We start from the raw sequence: 22,500 nt of genomic DNA, 5'->3' as shown, positions 1-22,500 counted from the left end.
TGTGAATATTCCACCCTCCTAAGAACTCTTATTGACCATCACATCTTTACTGTCATCATCGCCATCACTGTCACCATCAATCAACTGTTCTCTCCTGTCACAACTGCTGATCTCCTATCAGCTACCTTAGCATTCCAACGCACCTGAAGGCCAGCCAATCACTGCTGCTCGATCAGCCATTAGTCAGAGAAGGGGCCAAGGAATGAAGGTGCTATGGTCTGATCCCACTGCTCATGCTTGAAGACTGGTGACTTCTTAAAGGGACCGTCTGTAGCCACGTTACTGTCTGTGGCATTCTGTAGCCATACAGAATTCTGAATTCTGTAGAATTCTGTTGTTCAACTTAAAGGGGCCATGTGAAGATTTTTGTAAAATTCAAGTTACCTTCAACTCACCATTAAGTTTCTTATGATACTTCCTTTCTTTGACTGGCATTGTAAATATCCGATACAGTACCATTACTGAGATACAAAATGGTGCTACAAGAGAGAGTCCAGGGCTGGCTGGTTAGCATGCTAATGTTAGTGGCTAACGTTAGTGGCTATCTGGGCAGCAAATAAGACCTATTTCTAGGTAATATTGAAGATACATAAAAACTACACATAGCCTCTTTAATTGAAATATTACACTGACCATCTCCAAACTCTTTGTCAATGTAATGTAGAGGCTACTTTATTTTTGCTGCATGCATAGACATAGGCTACCGTTTTAAACAGAAGGACTATGTACTTATTATACATTTTAAAAACAAAAAACAGAATCTACTTCTACAACATGTAGTATATCCTTCCTTCACTTCCTTAACTATATTTCTATCTTCTTTCTCGCCCTGAATACCTTCATCTTGTTTGCTATATAATCATTGCAACCGTTTCAGATGCCAACAAATTATTTTTACACTCATAATGCATAGTGACCCTCGCGTGACTCTAAGCTTCCGCTGTTCGGTTCATGAACAGGAGTGGAAGAGAATGACGCGCATTAGTCTGCACTGGCAAATTAGCCATACTTAAGCAGCTATGCATTAGCTCATAGTGGTATCAAAGCAACATGACAAACAATGGAGAGAAATTAAACTCTAGTCAGTTAGTTACTGATGTTTGTTAGTATGTATTCATCACTGTGGCTTGACTTGACTTGAATCCCTTGAGATGACCTGTGCATGTTTTGTTTGTTTGTTTGTTTTTCTGATTTGTGGTAAGCCAAGTTGCTACATGCACTGTATTTATTGTGAGCTTGCTTTGTGATTTTGTTTGTTGTTTTGTTGTTAAATAAAAGATTCTTTATGTGCAATCAAGAAGGTGTTAATGGTTCTGTAGTAGTTGAGATTATCACAGAGGCAATAGGCCTACTGCTCAAATTGTTGACTTGTTGGCTGGTCCTGCCCACGAAGTACCTTCGCTTAATTCTATCTCACTGAGATACTAGTCTGGCTTACATTTCCCTCAGCCACCAGGGTTGTGGGCCAATCAGCGACAAGAGCGTTTCTGTTCAGTTTTGAAACTGAAAGCAGTAGTTGTAAATAGGTATTAGCAACACCTGCTACCAAAAAAATCATACATTTGGAGGAATGCGTACAATTTGCAACAGTAAAATACATTGTTTCCCTACTGATGGTACGGTTTATTATCAGTCTGTTAAAGGAACACTTCACCTTTTTTTTCATATTAAACTACGTTATTCCCTTAACTAAGACGAGTTGATACATACATCTCATGTTTCAATGCGTGCACTCACTGGCTCTGGCGCGCGGTGCTACTTTGATAGCGCGGAATAACACTTGGGAGCTCTTCGACTCGGCGCAGTAATATCCTCACTCCAAAGTGAAACTGAAAGTGCAAGAGTGATGATATTACTGCGCCGAGTCGAAGTGCTCCCAAGTGTTATTCCGCCATACGACATAGTTATCCCTCTTACCCGCTTAGAAATGTACCACGTTTTATTTTGTCTCATCATACTTGGTCATGTGACTACTCATATTTTAATAGGGAAAACATGGAGGTGTTTGGTCGTAGGAAATTAGGACATTTCCCAAACATTTTCAAATGGTGAGTACCCAGACTCTCTTCACAAAATGACTGAGTCTGGTGAAATAGTAAACAAGCCCCTTGGAAACAAGACGATAACCTCAAGGGGTTTATTCTGCTAAATAGATAAATACATTTTAAAAAAAATTAAAATTGATAAAACAAAAAAAGAAAGAAAGAATAAACAAAATAAATTATATAGAACTGCACAACACTGTTTAACAGCAGTTGATGTTCAACAAGTTAAGTTCATATGTGCCACATCCAAGGAAGTAAATGGTAGAATTTGTTAAAGGACAACGTGTCCTGAACAACAAACTCTGAACAGGCATGCAATATACTGAAATAATGTCTGGCCTTGTCAGTCAAGTTAAAAACGTGCAAGAATGTGGCATGTGTATCTGACAAATGTGGGTGTTTTGCCCTTCTGCAACTTTTTTTTAAGCCACTGGCTTGTGGGTGGAATATGACAGTTTGCTCTTGCTATGAACTATAATAACCATGGAGACGAGGCAGTGGTAAAATTGGCACGTCTGTCTAGTTTGACCCTGTTGGACATGTAATTGTCATGAACTCTGTTCACCTTTACAGATAGGGCTGCCGATCTGGTGAACCTTGCCCTCGTAGAAACACACATAACGTGGACACATGTGGACAGACCAGACAGAGTACGGATTGTGTGTTTTTGTGGTTTCAGGACGCAACAATTAGGTGAGTGGTTAAAACTGCATCAGTTAATGTTTTTTTTTTGGGGGGGGGGGGATTCGACAGCAATCATTTAAAAATTCATTCAGAAAAAACATTCTGAGAGCGTATCACCTACGGGAGAGTCTGGGGCTAATATGTGGCCATGAGTTAGCATTCACTTCAACCCCATTCATTCAGCAGCCAACATAAACAAAGAGCTTTTTGGGAAAGAGATACACTATATTGCCAAAAGTATTCGCTCACCTGCCTTGACTCAAATATGAATTTAGGTCATATCCCATCCTTAATCCATAGGGTTTAAGCTGACGTCGGTCCACCCTTTGCAGCTATAACAGCTTCAACTCTTCCACAAGGTTTAGGAGTGTGTTTATGGGCTTTTATGACCATTCTTTTAGAAGTGCATTTGTGAGGTCTCTTGGACGAGGCGACTGGCTCTCAGGATCCGTTCTAATTCATCCCAAATGTGTTCTATTGAGTTGAAGGTATATAAGGAACTTCTGGAGCTTCTATCTAAGGGAGGATATTTGGAGAGTTAGCTCAGCTCATGAATTTGATTGAGGCAGAGTTTGCATGAACCAGTCTAAGCTTTTGAAACTCCTTTACTTTGTGCTTTTTCTGTTTAGCATACCTACATATAAGTGTAGTAGCAGATTCCAATTATGTTTTGTCTTAGGCCTAAAGGCCTGCACATCCAAGTTAATTTAGGTTAAATTATTAATTTAGTTAATTCTAGTTGCTGGAAAGTGAAACAAATGAAAAAGTAAAGTCCGAACATTGGGACGATATGACCAAATTACTTCAGTGTTTTTTTTTTGCATATGACCTGTTCCGGCCCAAGCCCGACTTCAGAAATGTCAGCTACTTTTTCATTAGTCATCAACATTCAGCTATATTCTGATTTTTTCCTCTAGGATGGTCTGGAGAAGTGTGACAGCCCTTATTCCACTGACACTATGTGGATTATTTACTCTGCCTGGAGAATGCCACTCCAAGAGCAACATTCTTGTGGTTCCTGTGGATGGCAGCCACTGGGTGAACATGGCGGTGATTCTGAAAGAGCTTCACTCCCGAGGTCACAACCTGACAGTCATACGCTCGCCGAAAAGCTGGTACATCCCGGAGAAGTCCCCCTTCTACACCTCCATCTCAGTGAAGTCTCTGGAGGACGAGTTTGACCTGAGCTACTATGATACAATGCTACGGCGCCACCTAGAGTACCGGAAGTCCAGCCGTCTCCTGCGCACCATCTACACTCAAGCAGACATGGGTAGAATGATGATTGATGGGCACGACACTCTCGCTAGATCCGTCAAGCTCATGTTCGAGGATCACGCCTTCATGGCCAAGATGAGGGACACTAAATTTGACCTGATGCTCACGGACCCTGGCCTGCCTATGGGGGTCTTTCTCGGCCGACGCCTCAACCTTCCGATGGTCTTCAACGTTCGCTGGATAAACATGGGAGACAGCCACTTCACCTTCGCCCCCTCCCCGCTCTCCTACGTCCCCGTCACCGGCTCCGAGCTGAGCGACAAAATGGACTTCTTCGAGCGGACCCTGAACATGTTGGTGCACATCAGCCAGTCGTTGCAGTATTATCTCATCATGGAGCCGGCTTACCGTGAACTGTTTGACGCCTACTTCCCGCCAGGAACAGACCTGTTGTCCATTGAGCTCGCGGCGGACTTGTGGCTGGTCAGGGCGGACTTTGTCTTCGAGTTCCCCCGGCCGACGATGCCCAACGTGGTCTATATCGGTGGGTTCCAGTGTCGCCCAGCGAAGCCTTTGCCTGAGGACTTGGAGGCCTTCATGCAGAGCTCGGGAGAGCACGGGGTCGTGATCATGTCTCTGGGAACCCTAATTGCAGCGCTCCCCAAAGAAGTGACGGAGACGATCGCAGCAGTTTTTGCCCAGCTCCCCCAAAAGTTTGTGTGGAGGTACATTGGCGAGCGACCGTCGACTCTGGGCAACAACACCCTGCTGGTGGACTGGTTCCCGCAGAACGACCTCCTAGGGCACCCCAAGACGCGGGCGTTCGTGGCGCACGGCGGCACAAACGGAATGTACGAGGCCATCTACCACGGCGTCCCCATTGTGGGGCTGCCGCTGCTCTTTGACCAGTTCGACAACGTCCTTCGGCTCCAGGTGCGAGGGGCGGCACGAGTCTTAGAGGTCACGTCGCTGACCCTTGCCGAATTCAAGGAGGCGTTGCAGGGCGTTCTGGAGAACCCTTCCTACCGGGAGACAATGCAGAGGCTGTCGCGCCTGCACAGGGATCGCCCGATAGAGCCACTCGATAGCGCCACCTACTGGATCGAATATGTCTTGCGGAACAAGGGAGCAGGGCATTTACGCTCAGAGGGCCACCACCTTCCCTGGTACATCTACCACAGTGTGGATGTCATTCTGCTGCTTCTGGCTTTATTCTGCTTCAGTGTTTGGGTGTTCATCACTGTCTGCAGGTTTATGTTGCGCTTGGTTTGCAGACGGAAGACCAAGGTTGAGTGACAAACGAAAGGCACTGCGGAATGTTTTTGAATTTTCTGAATTACATATTCAAAATGTAATGTTTAAGAATGCAAACGGAATTAATTCTACATTCAAAATGTAATGTGCATAAAATCTCACCGTTATGAGTTTAGTCTGTGGTTTACTACTGAATAATATTAAAACTGTGCAAAATGATGCAATTATTTGTTTTTCTGGATGTTGTTTCCCCCCTGAACTATTCTTAAGCACAATTTGTGTGTTGTTGACACTAACAGTAATAAGCATGCCATGACTTTGTCTATTGGTTTATCTACAGTATCTGTCTGGTCTGATCTCTAGTGACTTTTTCGATGAAATTCAAACCAGTATTTCCTGCATTTTTGGTTAACTGGTTGGGAGGCACGCTTTCTTTTCCACCTTTTTTTTCTCCCCCACCCTTCCTGCTGGGATTTCAGCAGATTTGTTTTAGATTTCATTGTTTTATTCCTTCTATTCGGGGAGGATGTTTTCGCTGCTGAGAACCAGGTCTGTCTGTGAACAAGAGCACAAGGATTCTTTATGTGCAATCAAGAAGGTGTTATTTACCTCTGCCAAGGAGGTATATGTTTTTATCGGGGACCGGTCAGCGTTTGTCTGTCTGTCTGTTTGTTTGTCTGTCTGTTTGATAGCAAGATAACTCAAAAAGTAATGGATGGATTTCGATGAGATTTTCAGGGAAGGTCGGACATAACCCAAGAGACGATTACATTTTGGGAGTGATCCGTAATTCCGTCGGGATTCCGTCGGTGTTTATGTATTTAGCTTAGTGGTGTAATGGCATGGTACTGTAAAATTTAAATACAGCAAAGGTAAAATTGCTTCCCTACTGACGGTACGGTTTATTATCAGTCTGATAAAGTGTGTAGGCAACTCTAAATTAGAAAGTAACATTAGGAATCAAACTGATTGGTTAGGTAGGACCAGTGGTTTAAAAGTTATTGCAAAGCCTACACCCATACGATGCTAAGGAATTAGGACATTTCCCAAACATTTCCAAATGGTGAGTACCCAGAGTCTGGTGAAATAGTAAACAACCCCCTTGGAAACAAGACGATTAACCTCAAGGGGTTTATTCTGCTAAATAGATCAATAAAAAATATAAAAATTGTAAAATTGACAAAACAAAAAAAGAAAGAAAGACTAAACAAAATATATGTGTTAAACTAGCCTATATAGAACTGCAAAACACTGTTCAACAGCAGTTGATGTACAACAAGTAGCCTAAAGTTCATGTGCGCCACATCCAAGGAAGTATATGGTAGAATTAGATAAAAGACAACGTGTCCTGAACAACAAACTCTGAACAGGCATGCAATATACAGAAATAATGTCTGGCCTTGTCAGTCAAGTTAAAAGAGTGTAACAATGTAGCGTGTGTATCTGACAAATGTGGGTGTTTTGGCCTTCTGAAACTTTTTTTTAAGCCACTGGCTTGTGGGTGGAATAGTTTGCTCTTGCTATGAACCAGGGTCGGACTGGGAACAAAATTGGGCCCTGGCATTTTTCTCCTGGACCGGCCCACCACTGGACCGACGACCCCCCAATCCCCAATGGGCCCCCCCCCGCCGCGCCAAATAAGGATGTAGGAGGTGGGCGTGGGGGGGAAAGTTTGTGAACCGCTGCTATAGTGTATACTGTAGTGTATAGTTCAGGTATTATAGTGTTGGCCACTGTGCACTGGGCATGCCTCCCCGGGAGAAATTTTTTAAAAATAACCCCTTAAATGACGACATCTGATGACTTTTATGAGAATTATTGATAAATTGAGATAGGCCTACATGTTTTAAACATTATAGCATATTACAATATAGTCTATAAGGCCTAAAGAAAACTCATTTATAATGGAGCAAAGTAGCTAGGCCTACTCTAAACCAGATATGGCTGAAATATATAGGCTATCATGATCATTTTGCCAACAATGATGTAGAACCATGGATTTTCTCAGTTCATGACATGTTTTGTTTGAACTTAAACCAACATAAAGTTCTAATTTTGACTACATTATTTAGTATAGGCCTACTTGATGATAATATGTAGCCTGCCCCCTTACAGTCCTCTAGTCTTGTACAATAGCCTATAGTGAACCATATAGGCCTATTGATATTGATGCTGATTAAAGAGGTTGCTTGAAGGTTGTTGATATTTATTTAAGTTCCATAGAAAATCAAATTGCACCACTCCCTCTCCTTCCACAGTAACATGTCCTACACCTCTCCTACAATAAATCGTAGGCCTGTTATACTGTAGGCTACTATGGCAGGATTGTGTAGTCTAGGCATCATAGTTTTACAATTGCGCACACACTGATGGAGAGCTATAGGATTAAAATGCAGACTGTGCCTTTAAATAGGCTACTTTTCCACTAAAAACTTTATCTCAATATTATGTACAAGACTATCAAACATAAAGTTCTAATTTTGACTACATTATTTTTTCCACTAAAAACTTTATCTCAATATTATGTACAAGACTATCAAACATAAAGTTCTAATTTTGACTCAATATTATGTACAAGACTATCAAACATAAAGTTCTAATTTTGACTACATTATTTTTTCCACTAAAAACTTTATCTCAATATTATGTACAAGACTATCAAACATAAAGTTCTAATTTTGACTACATTATTTAGTATAGGCCTACTTGATGATAATATGTAGCCTGCCCCCTTACAGTCCTCTAGTCTTGTACAATAGCCTATAGTGAACCATATAGGCCTATTGATATTGATGCTGATTAAAGAGGTTGCTTGAAGGTTGTTGATATTTATTTAAGTTCCATAGAAAATCAAATTGCACCACTCCCTCTCCTTCCACAGTAACATGTCCTACACCTCTCCTACAATAAATCGTAGGCCTGTTATACTGTAGGCTACTATGGCAGGATTGTGTAGTCTAGGCATCATAGTTTTACAATTGCGCACACACTGATGGAGAGCTATAGGATTAAAATGCAGACTGTGCCTTTAAATAGGCTACTTTTCCACTAAAAACTTTATCTCAATATTATGTACAAGACTGATGTTTGCCAAGCATGCCAGCAAGTGTTAATCTCTTAGTAGCCTACTATCATCATACGTTTTCGCATAGTAGCCTACTACTACTATCCCGAAATATGTTTTGAAAGACATGGGGCGCACCGCACGGAGGTGAACGGCTGGACAAACGCGAAATGACAAGGTGCTAAACAATTTAGTATACCTGTAGACAGGCTTTGTGGTTAAAATGATGAAAACCAGTAGGCCTAAGCTAGTCTGGCACAGTTTCAAGCACAGTAGCCTACACTATAGTTTACACGCACAGAAAATAAGTCAATATAGGCTATCAGCATCACGAGATTGCAGTCATTATCGGAAAATCCTGACAAGTAAAACTGGACGCGAACGCAAGCAAAGCCAACAAAAAAACAACAACTTCCTAAATTATGTATTTTTAAATAAATAATTTGACCTTTACCGTTTCATGGCTTCTGCTAAGAAACAAATAGCCTAGTGCATCACACACATCGAACACTTGCAGAACGCAGATCAACCCGTCTGCTTTCACTTTCAATGAAATCCACTAGATAACGGACAAAGTTTGCAATGAGTGATAGCCTATGAATGAAAGAAGCACCAACCCCGCCGTAATTGTCAGCGGACTACATAGCAATGATGTTAGGCTACAGCAATTTATACATGACGGGCCGCAAATAAATAACTTAAACGTTTTGCCATAAAAAAAAAAAAGAATCTCGGAGTCCACCGGCCCACATGTGCACCGGCCCACCGGGCATTTGCCCGACTGCACAGATGGCCAGTCCGAGCCTGCTATGAACTATAATAACCATGGAGACGAGGCAGTGGTAAAATTGGCACGTCTGTCTAGTTTGACCCTGTTGGACATATAATTGTCATGAACTCTGTTCACCTTTACAGATACTGCTGCCGATCTGGTGAACCTTGCTCTCGTGGAAACACACATCACGTGGACATGTGGACAGACCAGACAGAGTACGGATTGTGTGCTTTTGTGGTTTCAGGACGCAACAATTAGGTGAGTGGTGGAATTTGACTTAATTTAAAAAGAGCTTTTTTGGGGAGAGACACACAAGGAATTTCTAGAGCTTCTAACCAAGGGCTGGGTAAACATTCTGACAGGGGAGCTACACCAGACACGTAACTAAAGCGTTGTGTTCACGACGCGTAAAATCCATTTTAGAAGATGGGTCTATTTTTTCGAATGTACGCGCCACTGTTGCGTCTGGTGTAGCTACTTCCATTGACTACAGTGATAATTAACTGCTGCGACCGGCTACGACATACGCGTCGCGAACGGAACGCTTCAGTTATGCGTCTGGTGTAGCTCCCCTGTGAGAGCGTATCACCTACGGGAGAGTCTGGCGCTAATATGTAGCCATGAGTTAGCATTCACTTCAACCCCATTCATTCAGCAGCCAACATCAACAAAGAGCTTTTTGGGAAAGAGATACATTATATTGCCTGCCAAAGGTATTCGCTCACCTGCCTTGACTCAAATATGAACTTAGGTCACATCCCATCCTTAATCCATAGGGTTTAAGATGACGTCGGTCCACCCTTTGCAGCTATAACAGCTTCAACTCTTCCACAAGGTTTAGGAGTGTGTTTATGAGCTTTTTTGACCATTCTTTCAGAAGTGCATTTGTATGGTCACTTGGACGAGGCGACTGGCTCTCAGGATCCGTTCTAATTCATCCCAAATGTGTTCTATTGAGTTGAGGGTATAAAAGGAACTTCTGGAGCTTCTATCTAAGAGTGGACATTTGGAGAGTTAGCTCAGCTCATGAACTTGAAACTCCTTTCCTTTGTGCTTTTTCTGTTTAGCATACCTACATATAAATGTAGTAGCAGATACCAATTATGTTTTGTCTTAGGCCTAAAGGCCTGCACATCCAAGTTAATTTAAGTTAAATTATCTGAGTTAATTCTAGTTGCTGGAAAGTGAAACAAATGAAAAAGTAAAGTCCGAACATTGGGACGATATGACCAAATTACTTCAGTGTTTTTTTTTACATATGACCTGTTCCGGCCCAAGCCCGACTTCAGAAATGTCAGCTACTTTTTCATTAGTAACATTCAGCTATGTTCTGATTTTTTCCTCTAGGATGGTCTGGAGAAGTGTGACAGCCCTTTTTCCACTGACAGTATGTGGATTATTTACTCTGCCTGGAGAATGCCACCCCAAGAGCAACATTCTTGTGGTTCCTGTGGATGGCAGCCACTGGGTGAACATGGCGGTGATTCTGAAAGAGCTTCACTCCCGAGGTCACAACCTGACAGTCATACGCTCGCCGAAAAGCTGGTACATCCCGGAGAAGTCCCCCATGTACACTTCCATCTCAGTGAAGTCTCTGGAGGACGAGTTTGACCTGAGCTTCTATGATACAATGCTACGGCGCCACCTAGAGTACCGGAAGTCCAGCCGTCTCCTCCGCACCATCTACACTCAAGCAGACATGGGTAGAGTGACGATTGATGAGCACGACACTCTCACCAGATCCGTCAAGCTCATGTTCGAGGATCACGCCTTCATGGCCAAGATGAGGGACACCAAATTTGACCTGATGCTCACGGACCCTGGCCTGCCTATGGGGGTCTTTCTCGGCCGACGCCTCAACCTTCCGATGGTCTTCAACGTGCGCTCGATAAACATGGGAGACAGCCACTTCACCTTCGCCCCCTCCCCGCTCTCCTACGTCCCCGTCACCGGCTCCGAGCTGAGCGACAAAATGGACTTCTTCGAGCGGACCCTGAACATGTTGGTGCACATCAGCCAGTCGTTGCAGTATTATCTCATCATGGAGCCGGCTTTCCGTGAAGTGTTTGACGCCTACTTCCCGCCAGGAACAGACCTGTTGTCCATCCAGCTCGCGGCGGACTTGTGGCTTGTCAGGGCGGACTTTGTCTTCGAGTTCCCCCGGCCCACGATGCCTAACGTGGTCTATATCGGTGGGTTCCAGTGTCGCCCAGCGAAGCCTTTGCCTGAGGACTTGGAGGCCTTCATGCAGAGCTCGGGAGAGCACGGGGTCGTGATCATGTCTCTGGGGACCCTAATTGCAGCGCTCCCCAAAGACGTGACGGAGACGATCGCAGCAGTTTTTGCCCAGCTCCCCCAAAAGTTTGTGTGGAGGTACATTGGCGAGCGACCGTCAACTCTGGGCAACAACACCCTGCTGGTGGACTGGTTCCCGCAGAACGACCTCCTGGGGCACCCCAAGACGCGGGCGTTCGTGGCGCACGGCGGCACAAACGGAATGTACGAGGCCATCTACCACGGCGTGCCCATTGTGGGGCTGCCGCTGCTCTTTGACCAGTTCGACAACGTCCTTCGGCTCCAGGTGCGAGGGGCGGCACGAGTCTTAGAGGTCACGTCGCTGACCCTTGCCGAATTCAAGGAGGCGTTGCAGGACGTTCTGGAGAACCCTTCCTACCGGGAGACAATGCAGAGGCTGTCGCGCCTGCACAGGGATCGCCCGATAGAGCCACTCGATAGCGCCACCTACTGGATCGAATATGTCTTGCGGAACAAGGGAGCAGGGCATTTGCGCTCAGAGGGCCACCACCTTCCCTGGTATATCTACCACAGTGTGGATGTCATTCTGCTGCTTCTGGCTTTATTCTGCTTCAGTGTTTGGGTGTTCATCACTGTCTGCAGGTTTATGTTGCGCTTGGTTTGCAGACGGAAGACCAAGGTTGAGTGACGAACAAATAATATACTGTAAATGCAACTGAAGCAAACCAACCTCTTAACTTCTCCTCAACAAACTGACCTAAAGCTGTTCCCAACCCTAAGGACCATGCCTGTTACTTAACATTGCGAATGAAGTCAAATGAAGTTTGACAACCTGTGCCTAATACTAATCGTTTTACTTAAAAATAAATACATGAAAAAACTCAAATAAAATGGTTTACAGTTTTGGCCCATAACTAATAATATCATTTTGTAACAGTGTATAACAAAATAATTTTGAACCCTGGTAGCAAGTTTGTGTTTTGTCTCCCTGTCCACCAGTTAAAGGAAACACACCATGCAATACCAAACACATATACTGTACACACACACACACACACACACACACACTGACCTGTAAATGCTGACCCTCTTATTTCACACGACAAACTCTCCCATCATAACAATGATAGAACAACCGTGCATAAAATCTCACCGTTATGTGTTAGTTTAGTCTGTGGTTTACTACTGAATAATACTAAAACTGTGCAAAATGATGCAATTATTTGTTTTTCTGGATGTTGTTTCCCCCCTGAACTATTCTTAAGCACAATTTGTGTGTTGTTGACACTAACAGTAATAAGCATGCTGTGACTTTGTCTATTGGTTTATCTACAGTATCTGTCTGGTCTGATCTCTAGTGACTTTTTCGATGAAAGTCAAACCAGTATTTCCTGCATTTTTGGTTAACTGGTTGGGAGGCACGCTTTCTTTTTCCACCTTTTTTTTCTCCCCCACCCTTCCTGCTGGGATTTCAGCAGATTTGTTTTAGATTTCATTGTTTTATTCCTTCTATTCGGGGAGGATGTTTTCGCTACTGAGAACCAGGTCTGTCTGTGAACAAGAGCACAATGGCGATCAGTCAGCACTGCATCCATGCCAGTTGGGTGCAGCCCCTCGAACGCCCCCACCCCTGTGCTCATTGTTTACTTCTGCCCCCAAAATATCTGCTCCTGCTCTTATCTTATGCCCCGTCCACACATTCACACTTTTTTTCTTTTTTTCTTAAACTGCCTTTCTAAAATGGAAGTTTTGGGAGGAGTGTGACCAGTTTGGATCATGCCTAAAGGATCAAACGCTGTCAGGTAATTTATTCTCAGCCTCCCCATTTCCTGTCGTCCTGGTTCAGGAATTGAACAGGGGTGTGCGCATGGACGCCTGGCTGTGTAGTCGACTCCTGCACCATCCTTGACCTTTCATGAACCTGACTAAACACTCACCAAACAAGCAGTCTGCTCACTTCTGTTGAGGCAAATTTGAAATGTGTAAATACAGGAGCTTTGGCACAGCTATTTGTAACCTGCGTTGTGTTGAACTGCGCGGTTTTAGCCCTGCACACACCTGGACATGAATCCACAATCTCATCTCGGATCTAACGCACCTCAGATCGAGAGTCGAGTGTGCTGACAATCGAGCTAAATGCCCAGGCTGCTAGCTTTCATGCCAGCAGCACTCTTGGGGTGTCGGGGAGTGAGGCTTACTAAAGTTCTACATACACAGCTAGCTAGCTGGCATCTGTTTCATGCAGTTCTCTTCTATATTCTCAATACATACAGTATATATAGTGAAGATTCACAATATGTTCTTCCCTGGTGAACATGACATGCCTGCATGTTCCTCTTACATGGGTAATGTATGTAATTATAGAAGAGTGGGTTTCCACATGCACCCCACCCCCAATATACTAATGAGGAGGGTGGCATGTCTCATGTCATGTTAGATCACATCCTGAGGGTCTAAGCTTGCAGGAAATACAATATGCTGTATACAGTCAAGAGGGCAGGCGAACGTTCGGAGAGCGTTGACAGTATGGCCGACGCCATGGTAAATAGGAGACCAGTCCCAGCTAGCCATTCCATTGAATCCTATGGGGCGTAAGCGCCACTTTTGACATCAAATAATGTTACAGCTGAAGCGTTTTAAGCCTTTGTTCGAACCTTTTCTATTTTCGGAGTATGACAACATTGTGAGATTGGCGTTATAACATCGTAACTGTCATATCGGCTGAGTAATCAACGTTTTTCAGAAATCAATGCTAAAGATAGATAGATAGATAGATAGATACTTTATTGATCCCCAAGGGGAAATTCAAGAAAATTGAATTAAAGTGACATAGGTCAGAGAGAGTAAAGCGTTGCCATAGGTCAGACTCGGTAAGACTACATGCCTACGTCACATGTTCGTCCCCCTTGCTTCTTTAGTCTCTGCTGACGTTTAAGTGATAGCTCCTTATCTTTTACTGATGTATACAGTATAGATTAATCAGTTTTCCCGTCATGGTACAGACGAAAATGTATTATGTACACAATTTTCACCTGTCCATCAAATCCCATTAATTTCTATGGGAAATGTACTTAGTGGTCTACTAGGTACGGAAGGAATGAGTTTATTTCATGTTAACATGGGTTTTCTTCAACTCTGGAACCAGGGTTACAAGAAAATACCACCAAAGATCCTTAAAAACCCTTTTTCAATTATCTCTGATACCACTTAAGTCTGGTGGTTTGGTGGTATGTGTGTGGGGGGTGCATGTGGACCCCTCCTAGTCCATAGACTAAAACCAGAAGCTAACCTCCCAGAGTTGCATAATCGCCATGTTAACTAGGAAGGCCTGATCAAAGCATTTGTCCAAGGATTTTTAGTTCTGGCCCAGCCGAGGCCTGATTGTTCCATGAACTATCTCATCCTGTTCCGGCCATAAACAGAACACCATAAACAATACACGACATGAAGTCTGGCTGCATTCCAAAACTGAGCAAGGTCTTCAGACTTGGTTCCCACCTGATCACGTGCAGACAGGGCCACTTTGTATAGAGCAAGACAACAACAGAACATAAACATGCAGGACCCATGAAGGTCATTTCATTTTTCTCATTAATTAATCTTTTCCAGGCTCATAGAGGCCTAGAAGCGTTTGAGGAAGCACACAGTTTAGGAGTAGATAATACATACGAAATTTGATGAAGGGGAAATGTACAGCAGACAGCACCCTGGCACCAACGTAAGAGATTGCTTGTTAGTTGAAAATTCCAAGTGCTTGTCAGCAAGTGACAGAAAGTGTCAACACACTTAGGTCAGCACCTATGTATGGGACTTTAATTAGGCTGGGTAAACCCTGCCTGAACTTCCGGTGAATTTGAATTTCGCCCGGCAGCTCAGGCTGGAAACCTGCACATCTATCTCCTGTGTTGGAAACCTGCACATCTATCTCCTATCATCTTGGAACCTTTGGCTCCAATCAGAAACTGGCTTATCCAAAAGACGCACCGGATAGTTAGTCTGATTGGTTGAAGGACTATCCAAGCGTAAGGAGTAATTTGAACAATGCCCATTGATCACGCCTCTTGTGCAGTAGACACAAAGCGCAGCCTCCCCAAGTAAGCAACCCGAAGGGTTCAGATGCAAAAGCCTCTAAATCCGTCTGACCACTTTTCTTTTAAATGAGCATTTTGTATCAGGCTCCTATAGGGTTTCGCCTACAAATCAATATTTCAGACCAGGAAGAGAATGGTATTTAGTGAGGTTTGAAGCTAAATTATTGAAGTAACTTACACTATATGTGAAGAGCATTCACTCACCATCATTATCTCATTTTTGACAAAAAGTGGATTTAGAGGCTTTTGCATCTGAACTCTATATACTGTTAGTGGGAAATCCAGGCCTCTCTCTCTCTCTCACACACACACACACACACACACACACTCCTGTTGGGTTGTCTATCTGATCCTTTTCCCCTTTCTTTTCTTCACTTCATACATAGGCTACAGAAGGCCTCACAGGCCTCAGCTGGTGCTGGCTATGTAAAAGTCGATTAAACTATTAAAGAGATCATTCATCAGCCTAAATGTTTTTTTGTTTTTTTTTAATGTTGTATTGTTTATGTGGTCCACTTTTTTGCACACCACCTTGTAGAATATCTTTGCTTTTTGGCACCAACCCATGTGCTACAATACCAGAAATGTGAGGTTTATGGGCAAAACGCCTAATTTTACCTTTTCAGAATTTAACCCTTGATTAGGGTCACTAAAACCTAAATCAAGAAAAAAATGGAGACATACTAAGAACCCATAGAACAAAGACAGTCTCCAAAAAAAGTCTCCGAAAATTAAAATGCGATTCCCACGAGCCCCCAAATTAGATACATACTGTAGGCCCCCTGACTATCAGGGAGTACAGAGGAAAAGGGAGAGATCATGGAAAGAACCAAACAATTGAATCGTCCAGGGACCACAATGCCACCGGCTGCAAGAATGCAGGAAAAGGGGTGCAGAGGAATAACTGTTTCGCTTTTGAGATTTTGAGACTGCCATGAAAACTCAAGACATGCTAAATTCAATGTGTTCAATGTTCACTGTTAAAAAATTCAAAGCATGTCTGAATTGTAAAGATGTGTCTGGCAGTGAGAAAAACACATACATTATTAAGGCCCGGTATTTAGATCGTCTAGGTTTGTGCATGAGTTCTGCAACCATACCAGCAGATTGGGGGGGACATTAAAGCAACACTAAAGAATTTTTTATCCCTTAAAATATTGTTTCCAATCATTTCAGTGGTTCGTCAACTCGTAACAGAGTGAATGGCACTTATGCATTCGCTTCGCAGCCCACTATCGGCTATAACTGCACTACTGTATGTAAGTTTACCAGATCGGGTAGCGGCTCTGTAGTACGATGGCATGCACGCTATTTGTTTATCCAGCACATAACGCTTGTGGAGTATGTTGCATGATTTTATGAAAGTATTATGTATTGTGACATCGAAGCAAGTCAAATTTGTAGTTTCTTCTGTCTCATTTCATCAAACTACAGATACGCTACCCGATCTGGTAAAGTTACATAGTGCGGTTATAGCCGATAGAAGAGCGGCGAAGCGAAAAGCAGAAGCTCCATTCACCCTGTTACGAGTTAAAGATTTTGGAAACATTATTTTAAAGTATGAAACACTCTTTAGTGTTGCTTTAAGAGTGAAAGTCTCCACATTAAGGCTGTTGTTTTATGCCGCCTACAGTTTTGCATGGTCAAGGACATTGTGTCTCCTGGAAGGTTATTAGGAAATCGGCTCCTTTCATCTTCACGCTCCCTCACATAGGAAGTATCTGGGGTTAACTGGGGTCCTTCCCATCCTGTGAACCAACTGCCTGACTGAAATAGTTCCTCTCATTTCCATTCTACCAGAAAAGGAATGAAACTGCGTATCCTGTTCAGCATGGATAAAGAAAGAGAGAGAGTGAGATAGAGAGAGAGAGAGAAAGAGAGAGAGAGAGGGATAGAGGGGCTCCCAGCAGACTGATGCGCCCATCCTCTCGTTGTCCAACGGAGGCTGCAGAACTGATGACTGATAAAGAGCTGACGCACTTCGCACTTCTTCTGCGGCTCGTTTTGCAAAATACCCACTCCTGAACCTGCTGCCGGGGTGTCAGGAAAATAAGGAGCGAGGCTCACCAAAATAAGGTATGAACTCTCGGTGACTTTCACTTCTGCTCAATAGCATATAGGTTCTGATAACTTTGCCAATAGTGTGGAGAAAGTATAATACTGTTTGTTTGTGTTTGTGTGAACAGTGCGAATAAGGATGCAGTGTATAAACAGATGATGGATCAGTTGCAAGTTTTTATGTCAGAAAGATACTTGTCACAGCCTCTTGCACCCATATCAAACTCTCATGGCCAGCCGACAGACTGGTCCTAAATGGCATCCCGCCTATTTCAGTCTCAGAGTGGCAAAAAAACGAGAGGCTTTTTAATTGTTCAGCTTTACATAAACGCAACGTTAAGATGGCGGGGGGGAGTAAAAATCATTGACTTAGTGAACTTGAATGTCACAGCATGTAACTGCTGGCATACTCTACTCTGTGTCCCTCAGGTCAGACAGCAACACTGCCTTCCTCGCCCTTTTGCAGATCGTTGTCTGTTGTTGTCTAAACTGGTTGTACTTGTTCATTGGGAAAACATGGCGTCTGATGCTTCTGTTGATACCTTTCCTGATACTGTACAGCGAGTTCATGTAAGTACACACACTTGCTGAATGATACAGAAGTCTAAATTCTTTGTGTTGCTTCTTACCCAACCCCCAACCCCCCCCCCCCCCCCCCCCCCCCCAAACACACACACACACACACACACACACAAACAAATATGCATGCACAAAGCCTATACTTCCAACTGCATATGCTTACACTGCTACATAAAGAAAACAGCTTATCACAGATTATACTTTGTGATAGCACACCACAGGCTTGGCGGGATACAGAGTTGGGGGTCTGATAGCCGGATAACCTCCAAACAAACCCAAGCGATGAAGCCTTGTCATTGTACACGTACCAAATGTAGGGTAGGGGTGAGGATTCCGGAGTATAAGTTTGACCTCAGGGATCTTAACCCAGACAAGGTACACTACATACCTTCTATGGGCTACATACCCGCTGCGGTTATGCAAAAGTTTTGCATACTGTAACTTGCATACAAGATCACGCTATACTATGAAGGAGCCAACGTGCAGAAGAGAACATATATGTTGTAGATGGCCTACGTGATAACGCAGTTATCACACCTGAAGATCCACTTTCAGCCCCCTATGTTTCACACGTAGCCGGCTGACAGATCATCTGGAGGTGTCGCGTCATGTGAATACCTTACTACGTCAATACGAGCCGGTTCTTAGAAAGCTCACCTGTGTGACTGACTGACCCAGCTGAACCCTATGCTTTCATACGTCACCATCAGCTGCTACGATCAAAATGCCAGGTGTGTTTCATAATGCCAGTAGAAAGATTAGTTTGCACAGAGTGAACTAATAATAAAACTGAATAAATCATATTCATGTGCTAAAATAAGATAAAGTATTATACGTTCTTTGGAGGCTGTGACGTCTCTGGGGGCAGACTATCCAAGTCAAGTGTTACTTTACCATTTTTGTGGAGAAGCCAGTTCTCAAAATGAGCATGATGAGAATGATAGTTTATGAGTTACAAGGCCCATATGAAACTGAAAAAGTCTATTCAAGTTTTCCCACGATGCAGTCTGTTATGAAAGCAGATTATAATAATGATATAATAATAATATAATGACAATAGTTTTCTCGTGTTCGAGGGTTAGGACATTTTGGATATAAAACGCAATCCTCTGCACTATGCTTCTCACAAAACCGATTGCTCCTTTTCTCTAGTCAAGCAGATAATCTGGTTTTAAACTGACACAGACATACTTGATACTTGACTGACACAACGCTGTATCTCCCAGCACATCTCTCGACACAATCATCCTCTAAGCACATGCTTCCTCTGACCCCCCACACTAGAATTAGCAGTCTGCACAGAACAGACGTCCAATTACAGTCTATGAAGAGAGCGGCACGAAGGAAAGTTTTCTAACCCTTGCACTGTATTTCAGGCAAGCACAACGTAAGCACTCTCAGCCAAACGGGCTATTTCTGATATGTTCATCAAATCATTATCCCTAAAACCAGCTAATTATGGCATGCCAAGAGCCAAGAATTTGGGCTGACAAGAGTGCTACTTCACTAATATATGTATCAAAGTCAGGTGCTCGCGGCTAATTCTGGTACTTAGCGATTCAGAGCCGAGTAGAGGATGTTGGTAATGACTAAAACGGAGTGTGCTCGGGAAACTGGGCCAAACAACGCCCTATAAATCAACAGCAGTCGGGCCTTCAGCTGCCAGCACACTATCAGCCAGGACACACTGGCCTTTTTACATCTACACACAGCTATATTTTATTACACTTTAAACTACATTTTACACGTTTATATACCGTCTTTAGTGGATTTGTAAAAAGGATTCTAATCAGATTGAAACCAGATTTTGGAACCAATAGAATCCAAGGATTGACAATCCTATAGGATTCCAATCAGAGTGGATTTTTTTTTTACAAATCTATAGGATTTTGATTCCAAAATGTGATTGGAGTCCTATAGGAACTTTTGATAAGGGAACCCAGATGTACAGTATGTTTACATTAGTATCCTATGAGGCCTGGGACATTTTACCCATGTAGGTTGTTGTTAGTGTCTGGTTATACCTTTTGTTTGGCAGTTAAGTCAGAAGGTCACAATGTAATTACTCTTGTATAAATTGGGGGATATATTTTATATCCCGTTGTCAGGTACCATCTGATGATGTTAAAGAACTGGGGCATGTTTAAAACTGAAACTAACTAAATACTAAGGCAATACGGTCTTGCCCCTGTAGTAACTAGCCAACAACCTTAAACAACCTTTACACAGACCACTGCACTCTGCTTTTCTACACATTCCTTCAAAATGACTTACGATGCCTGCAGGGCAAAGATACGGCCGGCAGTGGAAATCTGCTGGGTGGGTTTTATGTAATGTGTTGGCCATTCGCCAGTGACTGTCCAGCAGAGAATGCACTCAATGTCTCGCAATGCATTGGTTAGTGGATAGAGCTAACTGTGCAGCTTGGGAATCTGTTCTTATCTGCCAATAGTGCTTCCAGTCTTTCTTTTTTTATCTCCACTCTTGGTATGTATATGAACGTTGAACAATTGTTAGTTTGTGTAGATCCATGCATATGGCTTGGGAATACTTTATGTTGTGGTGTTTTGTGAAAACAATCTAATGGCTGGCTGTCCCTTGTTTGTGCTTTGCTCTTTCTTTCTCTCTCTCTCTCTCTTTCTCTCTCTCTCTTTCTCTCAGGCGCCTTTTGGGATGGGTGTGCCTGCGGGAAAAGGCGCGTCGCTGCCCGTCTTCTATGCTTTTCTCATCCTCATCCCCATCCCGGGCGGCGTCGGAGGCGGGAAAATCCTGGTATTCCCCGAGGACGGGAGCCACTGGGTGAACATGCAGGTGATGCTCCGCGAATGTACAGGTGAAACTCGAAAAATTAGAATACTGTGAAAAAGTTCATTTATCTGAACTAATACTGAACCAGACTGAGAGACCATCTAAAGGCTCAGGAACCCTTTGCAGGAGGTTTGGATTAATTAGCTGATTAGAGTGTGACACTTTGAGTCTACAATTTTGAATTTTTCACAATATTCTATTTTTCTGACATTTTGCATTTGGGGTTTTCATAAGCTGTAAGCCATAATCATCAAAATTATAACACATAAAGGCTTGAAATATCTCGTTTTGCATGTAATGAGTCTATACTATATATTAGTTTCACCTTTTAAGTTGAATTTTTTTTAAGTTGAGATAGATGAACTTTTGCATGATATTCTAATTTTTCGAGTTTCACCTGTAAGCGAATGTTGAGCAATTATTAGTTTGTGTAGATCCATGCATATGGCTTGGGGAATACTTGATGTTGTGGTGTTTTGTGAACACAATCTAACGGCTGGGTGACCACACACACCGCAGGTGATTCTGCGCGAGCTGCACGGCCGAGGCCACGCCCTGACGGTGGTGCGCTCGGTGCAGAGCTGGTACATCACGGAGAACCCGGCGCTGTACGCGTCCGTCAACGTGGACCCGCCGCCGTCCGAGGGCTTCAGCGCCGAGATGTTCGCGGGGCTGCTGCGGCGCTCGCTGCAGGTGCAGCGCATGTCGTCCGCGCGTCACTTCCTGGAGCAGCAGCGCGACGTGGCGCACACGCTGCGCCTCATCCACGCCGCCGTGCTCCAGATCATCTCCGCCATTCTGGAAGATTCCGCGCTGACCGCCCGGCTGCGCCAGGAGCGCTTCGACCTGCTGCTGACCGACCCGGCGTTCCCCGCCGGCGTGCTGCTCGCCAGCTACCTGGACCTGCCGCTCGTCTACAACGTGCGCTGGATCAACACGGGCGACGCCCACATGGCCATCGCCCCGTCGCCGCCGTCCTTCGTGCCCGTGTACAACTCCTTCCTGCCCGCGCGCATGACCCTGTGGCAGCGCGTGCAGAACGCCGTGCGCTACGCCGCTAGCGTGCTGCTCGAGCGCTACGTCCTGGTGCCCGTCTACGACGAGCTGATCGCGCGGCACTTCCCGCCGGGCGCCGACCTGCTGTCCATGCAGCGCCGCGCCGACATCTGGCTCATGCGGGTGGACTTTGTGTACGACTTCCCGCGCCCAACCATGCCCAACGTGGTCTACATCGGCGGCTTCCAGTGCAGGCCGCCTCGGCCGCTGCCCGACGAGCTGGAGGCGTTCGTGCAGAGCTCCGGCGAGCACGGCATCATCGTGATGTCCCTGGGCGTTCTGATCGCCACGCTGCCGAAGGACATCACCGAGGCCATCGCCGAGGCGTTCGCCCAGCTCCCTCAGAAGGTCCTGTGGCGCTACATCGGCGAGCGCCCGTCGACTCTGGGCAACAACACCCTGCTGGTGGACTGGCTCCCCCAGAACGACCTGCTGGGGCACCCCAAGACGCGGGCCTTCGTGGCGCACGGCGGCAACAACGGAATGTACGAGGCCATCTACCACGGCGTTCCCGTCGTGGCGCTGCCGCTCCTTTTCGACCAGTTCGACAACTCCCTCCGGCTCCAGGTGCGCGGCGGCGCACGCGTGGTCAGCACGGCGACCCTCACCGCC

General features: G+C 44.5%; 4 protein-coding genes across 6 annotated transcripts in view; all 4 read left to right on the top strand.

Moving 5' to 3' along the window:
* Window positions 1-1,293, top strand: part of ponzr4 (plac8 onzin related protein 4) — a 3,540-nt gene extending 2,247 nt beyond the window's left edge. The window contains exon 4 of the mRNA XM_062516817.1: window positions 1-1,293. This exon is cut by the window's left edge and continues 412 nt beyond it. The gene's annotated coding sequence lies outside the window, so the exon portion shown is untranslated.
* A 1,370-nt stretch (window positions 1,294-2,663) lies between these two features.
* LOC134060373 (UDP-glucuronosyltransferase 2C1-like) lies at window positions 2,664-5,484 on the top strand. Its single transcript, XM_062517060.1, has 2 exons — window positions 2,664-2,738; window positions 3,647-5,484. Exon 2 carries the CDS (start codon window positions 3,648-3,650, stop codon window positions 5,241-5,243), a length of 1,596 nt encoding a protein of 531 aa, XP_062373044.1. The 5' UTR covers window positions 2,664-2,738; window position 3,647; the 3' UTR covers window positions 5,244-5,484.
* Window positions 5,485-9,203: 3,719 nt separating this feature from the next.
* On the top strand, window positions 9,204-11,986 carry LOC134060140 (UDP-glucuronosyltransferase 2C1-like). The gene is made up of 2 exons (XM_062516756.1): window positions 9,204-9,298; window positions 10,388-11,986. Exon 2 carries the CDS (start codon window positions 10,389-10,391, stop codon window positions 11,982-11,984), a length of 1,596 nt encoding a protein of 531 aa, XP_062372740.1. The 5' UTR covers window positions 9,204-9,298; window position 10,388; the 3' UTR covers window positions 11,985-11,986.
* A 5,304-nt stretch (window positions 11,987-17,290) lies between these two features.
* The window catches only part of ugt5g1 (UDP glucuronosyltransferase 5 family, polypeptide G1), a 5,961-nt gene continuing 751 nt past the window's right edge, over window positions 17,291-22,500 (top strand). The window contains exons 1-4 of one of the 3 annotated variants that reach the window (XM_062516753.1): window positions 17,291-17,463; window positions 17,875-18,015; window positions 20,686-20,835; window positions 21,352-22,500. The exon at window positions 21,352-22,500 is cut by the window's right edge and continues 751 nt beyond it. In XM_062516753.1, the coding sequence (XP_062372737.1) occupies window positions 17,962-18,015; window positions 20,686-20,835; window positions 21,352-22,500 (1,353 nt within the window). In that variant the 5' untranslated portion in view covers window positions 17,291-17,463; window positions 17,875-17,961. Of the gene's footprint in view, window positions 17,464-17,874; window positions 18,016-20,432; window positions 20,512-20,685; window positions 20,836-21,351 lie in introns of those variants that run through there. The other 2 variants (XM_062516754.1, XM_062516755.1) reach the window with 2 other exon arrangements.

The sequence above is a fragment of the Sardina pilchardus genome, chromosome 16 (genome assembly GCF_963854185.1).
Source record: "Sardina pilchardus chromosome 16, fSarPil1.1, whole genome shotgun sequence".
Lineage (NCBI taxonomy): Eukaryota > Metazoa > Chordata > Actinopteri > Clupeiformes > Clupeidae > Sardina > Sardina pilchardus.
Note: the sequence above shows the minus strand (reverse complement) of the source record. Positions and strands in the feature narration are given on the sequence as shown.